This window comes from Puma concolor, chromosome D1 (genome assembly GCF_028749965.1).
Source record: "Puma concolor isolate L17-30 chromosome D1, mPumCon1.1.hap2, whole genome shotgun sequence".
In the NCBI taxonomy this organism is placed as follows: domain Eukaryota; kingdom Metazoa; phylum Chordata; class Mammalia; order Carnivora; family Felidae; genus Puma; species Puma concolor.
In genome coordinates this window covers 27976051-27998095 of record NC_141676.1, presented here as the reverse complement: position 1 = coordinate 27998095, position 22045 = coordinate 27976051, and the positions used below count along the sequence as shown (strand labels likewise).

General features: G+C 45.9%; 1 protein-coding gene across 2 annotated transcripts; it reads right to left on the bottom strand.

The window, feature by feature from the left end:
* Positions 1–497: 497 nt before the first annotated feature.
* On the bottom strand, positions 498–21454 carry CD59 (CD59 molecule (CD59 blood group)). 2 transcript variants are annotated; one of them, XM_086677710.1, is made up of 5 exons: positions 21271–21454; positions 18250–18417; positions 10104–10185; positions 8465–8569; positions 498–2017 (listed from the first exon to the last, which is right to left on the bottom strand). In XM_086677710.1, exons 3-5 carry the CDS (start codon positions 10174–10176, stop codon positions 1815–1817), a joined length of 381 nt encoding a protein of 126 aa, XP_086533836.1. In that variant the 5' UTR covers positions 10177–10185; positions 18250–18417; positions 21271–21454; the 3' UTR covers positions 498–1814. The 2 variants fall into 2 exon arrangements, with proteins under 2 accessions (XP_086533836.1, XP_025784132.1); XM_025928347.2 differs by lacking the exon at positions 18250–18417 and having other exon boundaries at positions 21271–21437.
* Positions 21455–22045: the final 591 nt, after the last annotated feature.

Below are 22045 nucleotides of genomic sequence, written 5' to 3'. Positions count from 1 at the left end.
ACCCAAGACAGCAGACAGTCACACCCTAGAATCTGAATCTTTAGAGAGAACATTTTGGAACTGCCCAAATTTTGGCTTTTTGTAGTCTGGTTGAGTTCTCCCTCCAAAGTTCCCCTAGATTAATTTTCTACGTAAGTGAGTCAAAATTGGTTCTGTTTCCTAAAGGCCTGTGTGAAAGGAACTGTTTTTTGCTCAGCCAGCAGCTGTGTGCACTTCAGTACTTCTTTGGGCGGGAAAGATCCTAGTGAGGAAAGAGGTACACGTAGTATTTTGTCTTGGACAAGGGAATTAAAGACGCTGTAAGGAAAAACACGGAGCCAGTAAGTAACCCAGACCACCAAGGCAATGCTAGGTTTTGTTGAGGAAGGTCCTAGTCGTCTCTGTTCAAGTAAGGGCATCAACACGAGACAGCTGACACTGGTCACGCTCTTCTCTTTCAGTTGCTACCACTGGGTGTCCCGCATGTTGTTTTCCTTCCGGGCCAATAACCACGCTCGTGCATTTGATTAAATTTTATTTTTGGAAGGGCATTCCTCCCGGTTTGTTGAGATTACATAATCAAGGGGTCTTAAAAAAATGTTAATCATGAAAGCCTAGCATCATCTGCAAAAATCAGGCTATGCTGCTAAGTACAATCAAGATTATAAGAACACAAATGTCCTTAAGTCTACCGGACCTTAAGAATTATTCACCATCACCCACTAGAAAAAGGCAAAACGTTGCCCTCCTGAAAAGGTGGATCACTTTTCAGGAAACCAGAAGAGTTTCCCAAAGCCTTAACGATTGTGATTATGTTAATAACCCTTACACATGCATTTTACGCAATCTGTGCTAAGTCAGCTAGGAGTCAACAGGCCGGAAGTTGGCAGGCAAATCACACCCTTGCTGTTGCTGCTGTTCGTGAGGACACTTGGAGGTCCCCACCTGCAACTCAGAGGCTCTTCCCATTGTGTTCATACAGTATAAGTACACGTATGAAGAGACTTGCTACCAGTACTATGCAAAACAAGCACACTTAATACCGCAAGTCATTTTTAACACAGGATGTCCAAATGTTCAGACTTTTAACTATGTGTGACAAAGCCAAGATATCCCACCATTCCAATAAAAAAGTGGGAGGGGTAGTTTTAACATATCATTAATATGTCCTATTAAGTTTTTCTAGGGAAGACAGAGTAGCCCATACACAATCTAGGGACAGAGGAAAACTCAGATCTCGAAGACCTGGGGTTTCCGTGCCCCGCCATGTGGAGGGCTTACCTTCTTCCTTGCCAGACACCTGCTAGTTGCGAAGACCAAGGTCATTCCAATTGCTCTGCATTAGGAATTTCACTGCCCCTGACAGCCCACACGTGGAAGGTTCTTTGTGCCTGTGTGGCAGCACAGGGCCCGTAAAGGGAGAGGATGAAAGCATTCCCTGAGAGACTGCTGAAAAGAACCCCCTGCCCCGGTCTGCCCCCAAAAGCACTCATGATACTCTTTAACTACATTCAAGGAATGAGATGGGAAAGAACGGAGACATGCAGAGTCTAATGTACTCCAGCGGCCACCGCAAAGCTGGTCTTGCAACAAGCACGTGACCTAGCTCAAATCGCCCGCACCTCCCTCTTCAGTTTCTTCCCTCCGACGGGTCTTTGCTGCCAACACGACCGGTCTTCAAAGGCGCTGAGTCTCTCTTTTTACCAAGTGGCTCAAGCTAGTTTTAATCCTTCCCAATAGGATCCAGGTGAAAATAGCCTTGGGAATGCAGCAGCAGGGGAAACAAGGAATATACAGAAACAGAAAGTTTAGGAGAAGGGCCTCCCAGTGTTGAGTTAGAGACAAAGGTGCCAGGCTGCTGCCAGCAGCGGGGTCACCAGCAGAGCCATCTTCCCGGAGACAGTGGTGCCAAAGCTCCTGTTACACAGGTCCTGCTGGCAGCAGCGGTACTGGAGCTTCTGAAGCCCCAAGGAAGCCGAGATGTGCTCGAAACTGCAGTCCGCCAACTTCCAGCACTGGTAGTAATAGGATTTGGGCTCTGTGGGGGAGACACACACACAAGGGTGAGCAAGTGGGCAATGTTCTGTGCCTGCCTTCGAACTCCTGATCCTACTTCTTAGAACCTAGCTCCGAAGGGAAGTAGAGACATCCGGGCAAGAATACGTATCCTAGTCGGGCTATAAAGGGGAACGATTGAGCGACTGATGATGCGGCTCGAAAAGGAACTTTTCCCTAAAACCAAAGTCTTGTGAGAACCCGCACAGCTGTGTGTGGTGGGAGCCCACAGGGGATCGTGCTGAGGTTTTAGGGGTTTGCTAAGATTTTTAAACACATACTCCCATTGATCCAACAACCTTACTTCTAGAATTTGCTCTATGAAGTTCCTTGTGAAAAAGATTAGGAGAGATCCTCAAGAATGGTTACTGCAGGGGGCGCCTGGGTGGCTCAGTGGGCTAAGCATCCGACTCCAGCTCAGGTCATGATCTCACGGTTTGTGGGTTCGAGCCCTGCGTCGGACTCTGTGCTGACAGCTCAGAGCCTAGAGCCTGTTTCAGATTCTGTGTCTCCCTCTCTCTCTGCCCCTTCCCTGCTCGTACTTTGTCTCTCTCAAAAATAAATAAACATTTAAAAAAATCCCTAAGAAGTGGAAACCCACATGTCCATTAATTGGTGAATAGATAAACAAAATGTGGTCTATCCATACACTGGAATATTATTCAGCCATAAAAATGAATGGAAGTATTGATAACGTGTGATAACACGGGTGAACCTTAAACACATTATGTTTGGTGAAAGAAGCCAGTCACAAAGGCCACAAACACTGTAGAATTCCGTTTATATGAAATGTCCAGAACAGGCAAATCCATGGGGACAGCAGGTAGATTAGTAACTTCTGGGTTATGTGGCAGGGAGGAATGGGAAATGGCTACTTAATGGGTAAGGATTTTCTTTTCGGGATAAAAATATTCTGGAGTTAGTGATGACAGACGTGCAACCTTGTGAATACACTAAAAGTCACTGCATTGTATTTTAAATTGTACGTGAATTATATCTCAATAGAATGGATGCAGGACAATATGTAGAATGAGAGCCATCTGTGTAAATAAAGTGTATGTGTGGAGGTAAATGCATTAATTTTTTTCTGGAAAAATCCCCAAGGAATTTAACAGTGTTACCTTCCCAGAAGACTATCCTTCATTTATATATCGCTTATGGACTGAGATTTTTTTTTTTTAAGTCATTGGATAACTTTTTAAAATATTTTAAACTTCATTTAAAAATCATTAGACTATTCAGTAATATAGGAAGAGTTTCCAAGAAAACATGCCACTGTGGTCCCAATCTTTGCACACATAGAAAAATAAAAGCCAAAAGCATATATGCCAACTATCCCATGGTTTTTTTTAATATTCAGAAAAATGAAGGGAAAAACAATGTGTTAGTTGAGAGGAATTATGGTAGATTTTCCTCTCCGAAATAACTGTCTATGTGCCAAGACTGTGTGCTACAAACTGGGGATATACAGACATAGGAGGTATGGGCCTTGCCCTGGAATCCCTTTCTTATCTTCTGTGCTGGGAAAAAAGAAAAGAAAATGCAGATACCTATTTCCTTATTAAAGGCTTGTAACTAAATTTCATTCATGGCTGGGAACAAAACTACATTTTTAAAAAAGTTTTATTTATTTTGAGAGAGAGAGAGAGAACAGGTGCACAGAAGCAGGGGAGGGTCAGGGAGAGAGGGAGAGAGAGAATCCCATGCAGGCTCCACACCATCAGCACAGAGCCCAACTTGGGGCTTGATCTCACGACCTTGAGATCATGACCTGAGCCGAAATCAAGAGTCGGACATTTAACTGACTCAGCCACCCAGACGCCCTCAAAACTACGTTCATAATTGCAAATGTAACTGTCCCACCTCCCCCTCAGAGGGAATGTGTGTTTGGACTGAATTTTAATGAAGTTTGGTCAAGTGGCAGAGGCCAGAGTGTTCTAGTGACTTTACTTTCTTGGTCATCGGTATTTAAGAAGATGCCTCCAATAGAGGATGCTGTAGAACAGGGCAAGTTACTGCTTTCCATAATACTAACCAGGCAGTGGAACTGGAAAAACATTAAAGCTACCAGAATTTTAATTAGGGGAACCTAACAGCCTGGAGTGAGCAGATAGCAATTTATTAATAAATAATTGCTACCAATTAATCATTTACTATGTGTCCTGCAGTGAGCCAAGCATCTGCTTCAATGGTCTTTTTAATTTTTTTTAATGTTTATTTTTGAAGGAAAAAGAGACAGAGCATGAGCGGGGGAGGGGCAGGGAGAGAGAGGGAGACAGAATCTGAAGCAGGTTCCAGGCTCGGAGCCTTTCAGCACGGAGCCTGACACCAGGCTCAAACTCATGAACTGTGAGATCACGACCTGAGCTGAGGTCAGATGCTTAACCAACTGAACCACCCAGGCGCCCCTCTACTTCAATGATCTTATTTGCATAACAACCTCTGATGTGGTGAGCTCACCAAAGCCTCCGTCAGAACCACCCAAATAAAGCGGATTATATCAGGGTCACTGGAATGTTAGAGGTTCTCTCTCTGCTTGACGCATCATCCCAGCTCTCTTTGAAGATTTAGTTTGCGTCTAACGTCACCAAGCAACAGTCCCTAATTGTCCTCGGCACCTCTAAGTGTGCCCCTTGTTCAGAAGGTCATAAGGGCAACGATGGCTTGGCGCAGTCATGAGGCTTCTGCCAGAGTCTAAGCACGTGGTTTGTAATGCTGCGACATGGCCAGGATGCCAGGAAGTATCAGCTGAATTCACACTCAACGCCTACTTCTCCTCTAGACTCACTCTGTACAGCACCATCATGTGCGCTTTCTCTTCAAACTGCCCCCCTGACCCCAGAAGAGAAGTATGCCCACTTTCTAGTTGGGGAAAATGTGGCTAGAGTAGTTGAATGATGTCTCCAATGAGTACCTGACCTTTGACTCATGTTTTTGACAGTGTGCCCTGCCTCTCCCAGGAGACGTCAATCCGAGCTGCAGGGGGATTTAGGTGCTCTGTTAGTATCTGTCTTACTGCAAGGTCAAAACAGCTCTAGTTCAAGAACTGCTATTACATGTCTGGCCGAATTTGGGGACTTCTGTACATAAGACGAAAAATATTTAAGATTCATGTTATCCCTTTTTAAAAAATAGATTTTATTCTTTAGAGGACCTTTAGATTCACAGCAAAATTGAGCAGATGTAGAGTTCTCAGCCCCCTGACACCTCTGTGCCCACCCTAAAGAACCTCCCCTTTATCAGCATCTCCCCCACCGCCCCCCCCCCCCCCCCCAGTGGTACACTTGTTACAACTGAGGAACCCACATGGATTTATCATTACCATCCAAAATCCATCATTTACGTTTCGGTTCGCTCTGGGTGTTGCATGCAGTTTGACATACACGTGGCACATGTCCACCAATATAGTATCACACAGAGTAGTTTTGTTGCCCTAAAATCCTGTGCTCCACCTTTTCATCCCTCCCTCCTTCCTGCTAACCCCTGGCAACCAATGACCTCTTTATGGTCTCCTTTTGCCTTTTCCAAAATGTCCTACCATGGAATGATACATTACGTAGCCTTTTCGTATTGGCTTGTTTCCCTCAGTAATAGGCATTTAATTTTCCTTCATGTCTTTTCATGGCTTGATAGCTCATTTCTTTTTAGTCCATTGTCTGGATGTACTACAATGCACAGTTCATTTACCCATTCACTTACTGAAGGGCATCTGGTTGTTTCCAAATCTTGGCAACCATGAGTAAAGCTGCTAGAAACATCTGTGTGCAGGTTTTTGTGTGGACAGAAGTTTTCAACCCCTTTGGGTATATATTCAGTGAGTGCTGAATCACACAGTGAGAGCATATTTAGCTTATTTAAGAAACTGCCAAGCCGCAATTTTGCATTCCCACGAGCAGCAAATGACAGTTCCTTTTGCTCTGAACCCTTGTCAGCATTTGGTGTTGTCAGCATTTTGGATTTTGGCCACTATTAATAGGTGGGTCTTGTTATTTATACGAACCACTTTTTCTGCCCCAAAGTTTATTTTTATTTATTTTGAGAGAGAGACAGACAGAGAGAGAGAGCAAGAGGGGGAGGGGCAGAGAGAGGAGGAGACAGAATCCCAAGCAGGCTCCATGCTGTCAGAGCAGAGCCGGATGTGGGGCTCGAACTCACAAACAGTGAGATCATGACCTAAGCTGAAGTCAAGAGTCGGATGTTTAACTCACTGAACCACCCAGGCGCCCCTACACAAACCACTTTTAAAAGTGGAACAATTCATTATAAGATAGATAAGTTTTGGATGTCTCACGTATAGCATGGTGAGAATAGTTACTAATATTGTATTGTATGCTTGAAATTTGCTAAGAGGATAGATCTTAGTGTTCTCATCACACACAAAAAAGGCAACTGTGTGAGGTGCTGGATGTGTTACTTAGATCACTGTGGTAATCATTTCACAATGCATACAAATATCAAATCATTACACTGTGTACCTCAAGCATACACAATTTTTCTCTATCAATTATTGTTCAGTAAAGTTGGAAAATTTTTCAATAAAAGTTTAACAATCAGAAATAATGGGATTTGAGAGCTGGAAAAAAGATTTGGCTCTACTTCCCTCCTTCCCTCTCCTCTTCACCTCTACCATCCAATACACATATTACATTTCATAAATGAAAAAACACAGGCAGAAGGAACTTACTGGATGGAGGCAGGACAGAGATGGGAGATGGGAGCTCCTAACTGCTAATCTAATTCTTGCTCTACACATTATATTGCCTTTATTCTGTTAGTATCCAAAATCTATAAAGAACTTCTCAAACTCAACACCCAAAAAAAAAAATAATCCACTGAAGAAATGGGCAAAAGACATGAATAGACACTTCTCCAAGGAAGACATCCAGATGGCCAACCGACACATGAAAAAATGCTCAACATCACTCATCATCAGGGAAATACAAATCAAAACCATAAGGAGATATCACCTTACACCTGTCAGAATGGCTTGCATTAACAACTCAGGCAACAACAGATGTTGGCAAGGATGTGGAGAAAGAGGAACCCTTTTGCATTGTTGGTGGCAATGCAAGCTGGTGCAGCCACTCTGGAAAACAGTATGGAGGTTCCTCAAAAAACTAAAAATAGAACTACCCTATGACCCAGCAATTGCACTACTAGGCATTTATCCACGGGATACAGGTGTGCTGTTTTGAAGGGACACATGCACCCCCAAGTTTATAGCAGCACTATCAACAATAGCCAAAGTATGGAAAGAGCCCAAATGTCCATCAATGGATGAATGGATAAAGAAAATGTGGTGTGTGTGTGTGTGTGTGTGTGTGTGTGTATATATATACATATATATATATATATATATATATATATATATATATATATATATAATGGAGTATTACTTGGCAATCAAAAAGAATGAAATCTTGCCATTTGCAACTATGTGGATGGAACTGGAGGTTATTATGCTAAGTGAAATTAGAGAAAGACAAAATTCATGACTTCACTCATATGAAGACTTTAAGAGACAAAACACATTAACATAAGGAAAGGGAAACAAAAATAATATAAAAACAGAGAGGGGGACAAAACAGAAGAGACTCATAAATATGGAGAACAAACTGAGGGTTACTGGAGGGGTTGTGGGAGGGGGGATGGGCTAAATGGGTAAGGGGAATTAAGGAATCTACTCCTGAAATCATTGTTTCACTATATGCTAACTAATTTGGATACAAATTTAAAAAAATAAAAAATAAAATTAAATATAAAAAAAATATTGCCTCTATTCTCTTATTTGGAAATGACACTTTTTGTGGAGGGAGGTGGGAGAGATGTGGTTGAAGAGACACAGATGATCAAGGTTAACTTGATGCATGTGCTCATACATAACTGTGTTCAAATATTTGTGGAGTGAGTGGCCATGTTCTCTCCAGGGGCCTTATTGTGCTTTCTACATTAACAATGAATTATTACGGGCCTCTCTATCGAGGTAGAGGACCTGTCCTACACAATCAAGGACCTTGCATTGTAGGGCTTGGAATTTTAGCCACATTCCAGGAATTTATATCAAAATTATCAGATACTCCAGTCAGACAGGATAATTCTGATTTGTCCTTACTTATTGAAGGATTTCTTCTTTCTAGGCAAATTAATCTTCTTCTCCTTTCTATTGGGTTTTTCTGAACCTGTGGGTCTCCCGAGCCTTTTAGGAGTTCACCTGATATGTTCAGTATTCTTTGTGGCTGACTCTGGAAAGGCTTTGTGGTAGAGTATAGAAGAAGAGAATAACCTTGAAGGGTGTTTTTATTTTTCTCTCTTAGATGACAGTTACTGCTTGTTGAATACAAGCCTGATGAGAATGAATGTGGCGCTCATTTTTTCCCAGGCCCTCCTCATCCCCTTACAGTTAGGAGGCAGGGAAGGGGTAGGCTCTTACCGGCTTCAATGTAGAGACACGAGTCAAAATTCGATGAACAAACGGAGGTCTTAGTGCAGTTACCACTCACTGGTGACACACAGTTGTAGCATGTCAGGCTATGACCTAGAATCAGAAAGAAACCCGTCAGGACTTGTTAGAGCAGCACTAACTTGCCGTCCTGGCGGAAGGAGGCCCACCATCTGCGCTCGATGGGACGGGGGCTCGCAGCTCACAGCGCGCTTCCATTCCCACACAGATCCGTAGCAGATCTATTTTTCCAACCTCAAACTGCAGTCCCAGCAGCAATTTTTGGACCCTGATACAAGTACAAAAAGAATTTCCATGTGTCAAAATCCCTAGAACTGTGCAAATGAGAAGCTTCCTCTTACCCTCAACTAGAAGTGATTTTTAAAAAGTGATTAATTTGCAGCGATGTATTAAAAGGTAACTATCAAGAGAATAAACTAACAGAACTCTATAAATGCCTTCCAGGCAACGAATACTCTCTGATCACATTCTCATAGATCGATAATCAGTTATGTGGCAGTATCTGTCTGTGTGAAAGGACATTTTTGAAAATGAAATATGTAAAATCTCATAGAAGAATGTCATGGTGAAACTCAGACCAAGTGTGGGTTTTAGAACCCAAGAGCTAACTTGCAGTTCTAAGGCCAAAGCATATATCCATCCCCAGGGGGGAGGGAATTTTCCAGAAGGCCAGAAGAAAGTGGCTCCTCACTATCTGAGCATATAGGAGCCAAGCTCTCTAGAGCATCTTAAATGGCCATGTTCGACTTCCCTGGTGTGAAATCCCACCTAGCAGACGACTCTCCATCTGTGAAGGTTCCAGATTAACCTTTGAAAGGTCAGTCCAAATAACTCCCTCCTACCACTTTGTTTGCAGATGACGAGACAGATGCCTGGAGCCAGGCTCCCCCCCATAGGGTGAAGGTGGTGGTGGTGGGGGGTGGTTAGCCCACTCTGCCTCTTCCTTCCTGAGGGCGTTGGTTGCCCCCGTGTGGGAGGGGAGCCACAATCGGAAGGGACAGAGACGCAATGTTTCTGCAGTCCCCTCCTGTTCCGGATGCGTGTACACAGGCATGAGAGGGGAAAATGTAAGAGGGAGGGTGAATTCTGGCTCGGATCCTGGAGACGGCTGTTTGAAATGTTGTTCCTAGGACTGAATCTTCTCCTGGCTAGAGCCAGAGTTCATTTGGTTTCTTCTTCTTCTCTTTTTTTTAATGTTTATTTATTTATTTTTGAGAGAGGAAGAGAGAAAGCAGTGAGCAGGGGAGGGGCAGAGAGAGGGGGGAGACAGAGAATCCTAAGTAGACTCCCCGCTCCCAGCGCGAAGCCCGACACAGGGCTCAAACCCGTGAACCACGAGGTCCTGACCTGAGCGGCAATCAGAGTCAGATGCCCAACCGCGTCACCCATGCGCCCCTTCATGTGGCTTCTTGACAAACCTTTAAACAGTGGAACCAAAGTTCACCTTTGGAAATTCTGTTGGGCAGAAATATTCATAGCTACCATGTTCATTCAGTGTGCAAATATCCACGTACCCACATGCTAAGCATTGGGTCAGTCTTGCTGAGGTCGAAGAAAAAGTGAGCGCATGACCTCATGGTTCAGATCCATGTCCCCGGGGACCACTCACCTGAATGGCAGAGGACGGCCAGGATGAGCAGGAGCACCAGCAGGATGAATCCTTGGCTTCCCATCGTGATCATCCACAGACTCTGCAAGGAAGGGACACAAAGGGTGGTCACAAACCAACAAATGGGTGCTGGTTATCTCAGAGACCAACAGCTGGAGGGCCTGGAGCCTTCAGGTAGCATGGGGAAGGAGTTAGCAGATCGAGAAATGGTCTAGAAATGGTCTGGGGTGCCATGAACCAAGGTGCTCTCCTGGTCCCTCCTCTTGCCCCCAAACCTCAGGTTACTAAAGAAACGCTGCCGGTCCTGGGAGAAGGGTGGCTGTGGGAGTCAAAGTGCACCTGGCCGAGAGTCAGCAGTGCCCGGGCCCCAACCCCAGCTCTCACCTACAGTGGCCGTGAATAAACGTCCACTCCAAGCCGCAGTCGTCACGATCACGCAGTGGGGATAGCACTCTCTTCCCCATAAGTGTTGTTTAGTCAAACGGGAATACGAGAAAAATACTTAATTCAGCAACTACAATTCCCACTCTGCTGGCCCCACCCGAAGCCGCTGGCTGAGCCGGGGCCTAGCAAGGGTCACCTTTCCGGGCCATGCCACTAAGTGTGTCAGGCCAGACAGGTGACACTGGTGCCCTCCAGATGCCGGTGCCTCCTGCGGCAGAACAGGAGGCAAAGGTTTAGCATGCACAGAAGCTCCCCACCTTAGCAAGTGTGATGGAGACACTGCCTTGTTCACCTCCTCCCCTCTGGGGAGGTAAAGAGGGGTCTGGGTGACTTTGACGACCAGTCCCACTACAGTAATGCCTACGTGGGTACAGTGAGCATCAGGGGAGGAGACGGAAGGGTTGAGATAGCTCAAACCCTTTTCACCCGATAAGGAAGGCAAAGCACAGAGAGATTTCTAACTGAGTAAGTATAAGTCAGCTCTAAGAAGTCTCCCAATCCCACCCCTACCTTCCCGACCCCCTCCTGAAACAAGGAGGCAACAGTGCCTCTAAACCAAGATGCCCCACAATCTAGGCCCCTCAGCCCCACAGGTCAGGACTTCTGCCTGACAGGCCCAGGGTCTCTTGGTAGGTGAGCCCCCCACCCCTCTTTAAGTTAGGAACATCATCTCCACACCTCTGAAGGTCATCCTCTGCTCAGGAATGGGCTGAAGATGGTCAGGGGAGGGTTGAGAACCAGAAAGAACAGATTCTGGCATTGCTCAAAGAAAACACTGAGTAAGTCATGCCTGGATCAAAGAGACACGTTGCTTTCCTGATGTGTGGGGAACTAGGAAGAAAACCAAACAGGGCCTGGCCTTTCTTTACAAGTTGAATAACCTCTACTTCCTTCTGGCCTCTTCAAAATCTGCAACAACCTACTAATGGCCACCACCCCCCATGCTGAGCCTCCTGGGGGTTAGCTACCTACAGCAACCCGATACAGTGAGGATTGGAGGTGCCCAAGGGCAGAGGTTAGAGCTCAGATGTCGGAGTGGCAGAGATCTGGATGTAGGGCAGGTTATGCGGCTGCAACCAGGCCTCATTCACTTCATCTACAACAAGCGGCGAGTACAGAGGTGCGATCCAACACCGTGAGGATTTATGGAGGTAAAACAAGTTAAATGAGCATGTGCTTGACACAGCCAGGCACACACAAGTGGTGGATGTGTGGATGCACACCGACTTCTTGCCCTAATTCAGACAGGCATGTCTACTACACCTCCTGTTCTGAGTACCTGAGTTCGAGGATCTTTCTTCCTGGCCCCTCCTCCTGAGAGGTGGGGGCCCTGAGGCGTCTGTACTCTAATCGAAGAGGAAGAGGCGTCAGCCCCTCCTGCTGGCATCCTGACTGCCTTGCAATGCCCTCTGCCTGGAGCCAGAGGAGTGAGAACCCCATCTACTCTCCCCTTGCTAGTGAGTGACCTGGGCCTGGGCACACTGCCAGCTCCCCGCCTGGCTTCTCACGTTCACCAGTTTCTGGGCAGAAAGGATAACTGACACGTTCAAGTTAGACAGGGCTCAGGTCTGTGAAGAACAAGGAGAGGAAGGTATTAATCTGAGGTCCCCCACAGCAGGGCAGGGGCTACAAAATAAGAACGGCTGCCACATCAGGTGTCCCCCCTGGAGGAGGAGGAGGAGGGAGGGAGCTCCAGGCCAGGGTCAGGAACTGGGAAGGTGTCAGGCTGGCAGGAGCTTCCAGGCTTCCCCTGGAATGGTGACAGCAGCATGACAAACAGGGGGCCATACACAGAGGTGTCCCCTGATGAAGTGCATCGGAAAGAACCTGCCTCCTAAGAAACGCTCATCGCTTAACAAAAGCAGGGAAGAAACAATGAGCTGCTTAAGGGACAGGCTTTCCGGTCTGGTCTGGAGAGTCTGAACAAGGCCTTGAACAGGTCTGGCTTTGCCACCTACGTGCTGTGAACTCAACCTCTGAACTCCACTCTCCATTCATTAGCATGGGGATAAGTACACATACTGCATGGTACAACACCCGGCACTCAAGAAGGCACTCCGAAAGCAGTCGCCACTATAGTATTACTGAAGAGTTGTGAGGTCACCAGGAGGAAGAAACTGGGGAGGGAGGGGGTGATAGGAGGGAGGGGTGTGGAGGGTAGACAGAAGGTAGCATTAGGTGAGGAAGCCAGACAAACGCCCTGGAATGGATGAGCCGGGGGCATCGAGGGCACCAGCCGTTAAGGCAGCCCTCAGATTTTGGGGTTGGATGGAGAGTGTCAAGGCTTGGTTTCAACACATCACTTTGCTGGCTGGTAGTCACTGTGGCCGCTTCCGTGACATGGCTGTGGGAGGGGAGGGCAAAGATGGCAGAGGAAGAAGTGGCCAGTGTGCTGATACCAAGGTTAAGGTGTTCAAATCGAAATGAGACCAAGCCTTCGTTAACCACTACTAAAATATCAATTTCCAAGGGCAAAATGTTGTCATGGCAGGAGAGGGAGGAAAGAAAATAACTGATTGCTTTAAAGCTGTTTTATAAATGCCCCCAACATGTTGACAGTAGTTAATGCTAAGACGGATTATTTATGATTTCTTATTTCTCTTCCTTTACTTTTTGCCATACTTTCCCCAGCTATTCTATAATGGACCAGGTATTACTTTTATAATCAGAGATATTGGGAAAATCCACACATAACAAATGTTTCCCTTTTGGTGGTCACATAATATCACCCATCTTTTGGCAAATCTTTCTTCAGAATTAAAACAAAAACAAACTGAATCTCATAATTTCAAACTCTTACCCCCTAGTCTAAAACACCCTCTGCTTTAAACTTTATTTATTTATTTTTTAACGTTTATGTATTTTTGGGACAGAGAGAGACAGAGCATAAACGGGGGAGGGGCAGAAAGAGAGGGAGACACAGAATCGGAAGCAGGCTCCAGGCTCTGAGCCATTAGCCCAGAGCCTGACGCGGGGCTCGAACTCACGGACCGCGAGATCGTGACCTGAGCTGAAGTCAGACACTTAACCTACTGAGCCACCCAGGCGCCCCTGCTTTAAACTTTAAAATGATGCCCATAAGTTAAGTGTACATCAGATGCTCTGCCATGACTTTCCCACTCCACCCAAGCCAAACACTTCCATGCAAAATGCACCCAGAGGGCCCCAACACTCTTCTTTGCTAAGCACATTAACTCATTTAAACAGTGGATTTAAGGGGCACCTGGGTGGCTCAGTCGGTTAAGCGTCCAACTTCAGCTCAGGTCACAATCTCATGGTTCCAGGGTTTGAGCCCCGCCCTGCGTCCGGCTCTGTGCTGACAACTCAGAGCCTGGAGCCTGCTTCCGATTCTGTGTCTTCCTCTCTCCCTGCCTCTCCCCTACTCACGCTCTGTGTGTGTGTGTGTGTGTGTGTGTGTGTGTGTGTGTGTGTGTGTCTTTCTCTCTCTCAAAAATAAAAAAACAAATTAAAAAATTAAAAAAAAAATTTAAACCGTGGATTTAATTATTGGAAACAGACTAAAGTCATTCTGAATAAAGTCCAAAGACTAAAGATGGGTAAGCCTCCTGGAAAATACCATTTTGGAGTTGTAATACACACTTGAAGCCAGTCTTAGGAAGTATGGACAGGTTTTTCTGGGTGACTCTGAAGCTGATTCCTTCAGGGGTGCTCCAAATAGGCTTTTCATCTGCAGGAATAAGTAAACACTAGAAGACAGATAAGCACTGTCTAAAACAGTAAACATTTGGCAGCATACATGGCTATGAGTAAATTAGGATACGGTTCTACGGTGGGGAACTGCACAGCCATGAAGAGGGACAAACAGGGAAGGCTGTTCACAATGTATTAAGGAAAAAGCCAGTTTAAAAATAGCTATAATCTTATTACTTTTTGTTGAAAGTGATGCTTGGAATACTATATCAACTTTCCTGAACAGTTTTGGAACATGTGGTTGATAGAACAGTAGAATTATGAGCAGCTTGTTCATGCTTAAATATATTTTCTTAACAATAAACATTTTTATAGAAAGAGTTCTGAACGTGATAGCAGGATATGTTAATGTACTTACAAATCATTTTACTTGCAGCTTAAGTTTTTTTTCTACTACTCAACCTGATTAGGTATAAAAATATATACCACTTTTCAAAATTGGCTTGAGGTAAAAAAATGTTTTGTGTACATATCCTCTCCTATGTCTATCTGGTGACAATTATTTTAGTCACACTCTGTATTGGTAAAATATGAGGCTTGGGTGATTCTCTTGCAGTCCTGCAAGAGAGAGCTATATTCTAATCCCACTTTGCTGCCGATTCATAGAACCTTAAAGCGGTCAAATGAGAACTGACGTGTTCCTCATTTGTGAAGGGATAATGATTATTCTATATAATGAAAAAAATATAAGATTAATATGTGAGGGTTTTAAAGCTTAATATGGACTAAAAAGTAGCAGTTTAAGGAACAAACAAGCAGACAAATGTACATGCAATCCTGGAGTTACTCTGTCTTGGGCTCAGTCAGACCTGACCTGGAAATAGTATTTTTACTTCCTAGCAGCCAATTTCTGAATTCTTTCCCGTTTATCAGGATAGTAAAATAAACAGGTGTAGAACCCAGGAGAAATAGTTGAAGGAAGAAACCAGGACTCTTCTATTTGAAAAAATATAGTCAGAGACAATTACTGTCTTCAGATATGCTGAGGGTCACTGAGAAAGGGAGGGAGAGGTTATCCTGTGTAATTTCCAAAGGCAGCATCAGGACTTCCTAAGGAACAACTATTTGCCTCCACCCCATCCCTCCTACCTTCCTGCTGTGTGTGAGGCAATGTGCAGAGTATCAGCACATCTGGAAAGCAATTCCCTTGGTAAAATGTAAAAAAACTTCTCATCACTTGACAATGTTCAAGCAGAGAGCAGAGATCAAGGATCACAGACATTGCAGAAAAGGTTCCTGCAGAAGGCAGCAAGGGGTTAAAACCAAAGTTCTCAGAAGTACAAAAGATTCATTTTACAATAAAACCAACCTGATAATTATTTATTCATTTGCATCCACCTGAGATGGAAGAGGAAGCTGAAATGTTGCAAGGTGATTTACAAATACAGACATCCCTGATCCAGTTCCTGAAAATGCTTTAGGTAGCAAATTTATGGATAGTGTGAGCCCACATTCCACCCCCCCCATATTCCATTATTGTAAAAGGAAAACAAAGGGATGTTACTGTCCATCCAGAAACTCCAACCAGTCCTTCCAAATAACTATCTAAACAATTCATAGAACTTGAACATGAAGCATTTATTTTTTTATTTTTTAAAATTTTTTTTTCAACGTTTTTATTTATTTTTGGGACAGAGAGAGACAGAGCATGAACGGGCGAGGGGCAGAGAGAGAGGGAGACACAGAATCGGAAACAGGCTCCAGGCTCTGAGCCATCAGCCCAGAGCCCGACGCGGGGCTCGAACTCACGGACCGCGAGATCGTGACCTGGCTGAAGTTGGACGCTTAACCGACTGCGCCACCCAGGCGCCCCTGAACATGAAGCATTTAACACATCACTATTTAATGACACAGCTTAAGCAAATGAAAGGAATTCACTGGTGAGTGGGCATATTTACTGCCGTTAAGTAGGTTCACTCTCAACACCTACACCCCATTCATCCCACAACAATTATTTATGAGCCCCCTGTGAGCAGGTACTGTGTTAGGCGCTGTGTTAGTGACCAGTGAACCAGGCAAGGCCCCGCCTAGAACTTTATAATCTAGTGGAGGTAGACATCACCTAGTGCTAAAGACTAGAAAGAAAACAAAATAAGGAAGCAGCACCGGTTCTGAAACGCAAGTGGCATAAGAGTCACCTGGAAGGCCATTAAGCACAGATGCAGAGCCCCATCTCTAGAGGTTCTGGGTCTTGGGTCTGGGGTGTGGGGGACAAGAATTTGCATTTCTAACCAGGAACACACCGAAAACCACTGGGTTAGAGGGTGACCAGGGACAAGGGTGAGGCTAGTTTAGATAGGGCTGGAAGCATCTCTCCCAACAATGTTGTGAGAGAAGCTGTTAGTTCTAATTAAATAATTAAAGGCTTCTTCTCCTTTTAAGGGCCTGTGTGATTACACTGGGTCCAATGTCACTGAATGCATTAACTGTATTTAATCCTCACACAATGTTGTAAAGTAAATTTAATCTGCCTCCATTTATCAAAAGAGGAAACTGGATCAAGGAGGGGAATGAATTTAGGCAACTGTGGTAGGCAGAATAAATAACACCTCTCTTCCCCAAAGGTGTCCGCGTCCTAATTCCCGGTACCTGTGAATACTGGCAACCTTAGATGGCAAGTGACTTTGTAGATGAGATTAAGGTTACAGCCTGTTCTGGATTATCCATAATCATGTGGGCGATTACATTGAAGAGGACAGGAAGGCAGTAGGATCTGTCAGAGATGTGAAAACAGAAGCAGGACACCTGGGTGGCTCAGTTGGTTAAGTGTCCAACTTCAGCTCAGGTCCTGATATCAGGGTTTGGGAGTTCGAGCCCCACATCGGGCTCTCTTCGGATCTTCTGTCTCTCTTTCTTTCTGCCCTTCCCCCACTCATTCCTTCTCTCTCTCCCCCCACCTCAAAAATAAATAAACATTAAAAAAAAGAAAAGAAAATGAAGCAAGTGGGGGAGCCTCATTGACAGCTGGTAGAGCATGTGACTCTTGATATCAGTGTTGTAAGTTTGAGCCCCACGTTACAGACTACTTAAAAATAAAATCTTAAAAAAAAAAAAAGAGGAAGAAGAAGAGGCAAGAGATTCAAGGAGGAGGATGGAGCTCTCTTACTACTGCTGATTTTGTGAACGGATGAAGCGGGGTGGGGGGGCCACAGATGAGGCATACAGGTGGCCTCCAGAATAGTCCTCAACTGACACTTGACCAGGAAACCGGACCTCAGTCCTCTAACCAAATGGACTCTATTGTGCCAATAACCTGAATGAGCAAGGAATGGCTTTTCCCACAGAGCCTCCAGAAAGGAACACAGTACTACCAACACATTGACATGAACCTGGTGATGCCCACAGCAAGACTTCTGACATACGGAACCACAGATTTAATTAATCTTTGTTGTGTTAAGCCCCTAAACTTGTGATGATCTGTTTCAGCAGCAATAGAAAACGGATGCACCAACCCCAGAACTGGTAAATAGTTAAAGCAGCATTTAAACTCAGCTCTGAGCTTTTACCCACAGTTAAACTCTCTGGAGAGGAGACTTCTCGTGAATTCAGCTTCTGAAGTAAATTATTAAGCTGAGGCCACCAGAGAAGAGACTTTTATATCGATGCTGGTTCCAAGAGATTCACAGATACCCATCAGTTTAGTTTCTGCTCCTGGGAGCGTGGCACCTCAGAGGCTGATGAACTTTAAGGCCAGAAGTGTCCTCAAAAATGAAATCTAGGGGCGCCTGGGTGGCGCAGTCGGTTAAGCGTCCGACTTCAGCCAGGTCACGATCTCGCGGTCCGTGAGTTCGAGCCCCGCGTCGGGCTCTGGGCTGATGGCTCAGAGCCTGGAGCCTGTTTCCGATTCTGTGTCTCCCTCTCTCTCTGCCCCTCGCCCGTTCATGCTCTGTCTCTCTCTGTCCCAAAAATAAATAAACGTTGAAAAAAAAAAAATGAAATCTAGGGTTCTCATGTTCTAGAAAATTATTGGAACCCCAGGGAATGAAGTTACCTGTCCTGAGGCAACACGTTAGTTGCAGAGCCACACTGGGTGGGTCCTGCTTCCATTCACCAGGGGCTGGTAACTCACAAGTGGCTTAGTGTCAGAGGCTTGGAGCTTTGCCTCCTTATCACCTTGGGACACATATAGTGCCTGCTGCAGCCACGTATACAGACACACCTAGACAAAAATCAGTTACTCAGTTCACAGAAGTAATTACATCAGAAGGTAGAGACAAACAGAAAGCCACCATCATAATGAACAGCCCCTCCCAGCCACCTGGGAGGTCCCACTGCCAGGGACAACCCCCCCAAAACTCTCTAAACCACATAAATCTGCAGCTTTCCCTACAAGGGCCTTCTCTGCCATTTGTTCCAGGACTGCAAGAGTTAGAGGTCTCCGAAGAGGGCCTCTTATTAGAGAGCCAACTCATGGCCCTGCCCTTTGAGGTTATACATGCATAGCCAATGGTTTAGTGAAGATATTTCACAAAGATACAGCGCTTAGATAAAAAGTACATATTCCCCTTGAGGAAAACCTCAAGCACCTCTGGGCTTGGTTTTGTTTTTTGGCATTCTGGCCGAAGTTTAAGAGCTGACCCAGAATTTTTAATTTGCTTCTTTTCAGGAGCTGGTACCTGCTGCTGTCAAGGTGAATTCCATTACACAGCTGCTCTCCTCATTGTAAAACCCACTTTATTTGGGCTTTGATTTTCCAAATCACTCAGTAATAATGGGCTGTTTTCCTTATATCAAGGTTCAGCAAAAGGTTTCCTGTTTCTGCTTTAAAAATACAGAAGTGACAACTTGTAGGCATTTTTGGTTCTCTGCGAGGCAAGTCTTTATCTTCCTTGGGGTTACAAATCTACCGCCAGAGTAAATAACCACATTAAAAAAAGTGTTTTTTAATGTTTATTTTTGAGGGAGAAAGAGAGAGAATATGAGCAGGGGAGGGGCAGAGAGAATGGGAGAGAGAGAATCCAAAGCGGGCCCCAAGCTATCAGCAGAGAGCCTGCTCGGGGCTCCAACTCAGGAACCGTGAGATCATGACCTGAGCTGATGTCAGATCCTTAGCCGACTGAGCCACCCAGGCGCCCCATAAATAACCACATTTTGAGAAATGTGAACACCCCTAACAATGAACATTCTGAGCTGTATGTATCTTCCTTGGAGAAGTGGGCGTAAAATGCCCTTATGGGGAACAGGAAAAATTGCTGTGGGGACACCCAAAATACTAATAGCCACCATTTGTGCCTCACAAACAGGTGCCAAACTGATTTCCACGAATTACCGCAGTCCTTTTAACACCCTATGAAGTAAGGCCTATTATTTTACTGATAATAATGTGAGGTTAAACAGCTCGCTCAAGATTACCCAGCCAGTAAACAGCAGAGCCAAGATTCAAACCCGGGTGTGCTGCCCAGGCCCTTGACCGCTACACCATGACACATGAACTTGGTGGTTGTGAATTCACCATTTCTATTCATGCACACCAAGCTTCAAACTCTACCTGATTCCAGGTGGATTCCAGAGCCACGGTCACCAAGAGACAGATTAAGCTAGGTAAGGTAGGGCAAAAGTGGTAGAAAAGAGGTGTTTTCCTGAGAATTGAACACAGAGTCATCTCTGGGTTAAGTCTCCTACGTTTGAAGTCTTTACCTCCATTTCACAAATTGTTTATTATCACAAGCTAACCTTGACAGGGGCCCTATGTAGGCTATGTCTCTAAATCTGTAAAATGTACGGGCTGATTTGTTTAGAATTAAGTAGAAGTATTGCAGTTGAGAGAGGTGGGCAGCCAGGTCTCCACTGGGGCCCCTTAACCTCTTGAAGAAAGTCACCACCAAGTAAGAACATGATTTTTAAAAGCACCAGCTGGTGGGCGCTTGGGTGGGTAAGCATTTGATTTTGGCTCAGGTCATGATCTCATGTGGACTGAGTCCCAGATCGGCTCCTGGCTAAGCCTGCTAGGGGTTCTCTCTCTCCTTTTCTCTCTGCCCCGTCTCCGCTCGTGCGCGTGCTCTCTCGCTCTCAAAATAAATAACATTAAAAAAAAAAGGCATTCGCTGGTCACAACAGGAGGTACCATGGCCACAGCCGGTTATAGAGAGTAGGAAAAGCACCGTCAAAAGGAAAGCGTGAGAAAGTCTCTGGGCTAGCGCCTTCACAAGGTGCAAGATGAACGCACTATTTCACAACCCGGGCCTGCCCAGGACAGAAGCAGGAAACCTGATCTCAGAAGTCTCTGCCAAGGTGAGTCACTAACTCCAGCTTCTCTCTTTGTGGGTGCGTTCCAGGCTAGCTTCCAGAAGCCATTTCCATTGCCCGGCCGCCGCCCACGTGTGTTAGTTAGCTAGCCAAGAGATGGCATATGTGACGCGGCGCATTTCCAGGATCCATGGAGAGCCTGCTTCTCGTTAAATAACAACACAAACCTCGATTTAACATTGCTTTGCAAGTCCGCTGCCAGACTCCAGGAAGGGGGTAGCCCCCTCAAAACAAAATGTCTACGTTTCGGTCCCGCCCTTTTTCCAATTCCAAATTTGTACAGCTAGAGAAGGTCTGTTACCACCTGGCACGGAGCGGGTTTAACCTCCTTTCGAGGCATGATTTCTCTTCCCTAAGGTGCAAGAGCTTCCCTTCAGAGCGAGGCGAGGGCAGGTGGTCGGGGTTCTAGGAAGATATTCCCTAGGCAACGGAGGGCACAGCGCGCAGGATTTGGGGTGTTTCAGAAAGGGCGCCCACTCCTCCCCCCTTCTCTTCTTTTTGTTAACAAAAAGAAGAGAAGGGAGGGAGGAGTTGTGCAGGGCTCTCCTGGGCAGCCCCAGGCAGGCCACCAGGGGCCTCCGGTGCCGGGAAGCCTCGGGCCGCGGGCAGAAGGGCCTAGGGGAGGATGCCGAGAGTCGCCACTCCTCCTGGGGTCTCCGCCCGCCCCGATCCCGCCGCAGGTGAGGGCACGCACCGAATCTAGCTCACTGCGGCCTCAGGTTCCGGGTGCGGCTCGGACCCAGCCCAGCCCAGCCTCCGGCCTTACCTGCCAGCAACCAGGGTGTCTGTTCCAGCGCCGCGCGGCCCGTGTGCTCTGGCCCCGCAGGTCTTTTCAGCCTGGGTCGCTGAAAGCCCGGAAGCTCCGCCCCCTCCCGCTGGCCCTACCCCCGCGGCCGCTAGGTCTGGCACTCGCGCGCCGCAGTCTGGGAACCCAAGGTCACCCAGGTCCTAGAGCGATCTGTAGACGCTTGGAGCTCACCGCGCGCGCCCAGACCACCTGAGCGACGGCCGCGCAACCAGCCCTGGCCAGGCAACGGGGCAGCCACTGCGCGCAGGGTGACTCAGGCCACCCGCCCAGATTCAGAAAAAAGACCGTGGCCACGAATAGATTAAGATCTTTAAAACCCCAGAAACGGAAAGTTTATGTCCTCCTCTGATTTGTTTTAGGAAACAAATATATGAAAAGTCCATGACTTCAGATTTTCCGTTCGTTAAAAAAAATAAAATGTTTCAAAAAACTTTATTGTGCCCATGCCAAGCCCCCACTTGGCCTGGCTGTCAGGTTCTCCAACCCTGCTGCAGCCTGAGTCTCCTTTTTTTTCGTAAGTGCATGAGATACCATTTAAGTAGGGAAATCATATAACTGATTATGACATGTGCTTTCTACCACGATCCTGATGGCTTTTGGATGTCAGGGAAGGAGTTTCAGTTGGTGGTGCCCAAATCTTGGTTTTCCTCTCTAGAAATGGGAGTCTCAAACCAAGACTTGCTTTGATATTTAAAATGCGTCTGCTGAAAACAGCAAATACAGGGGCGCCTGA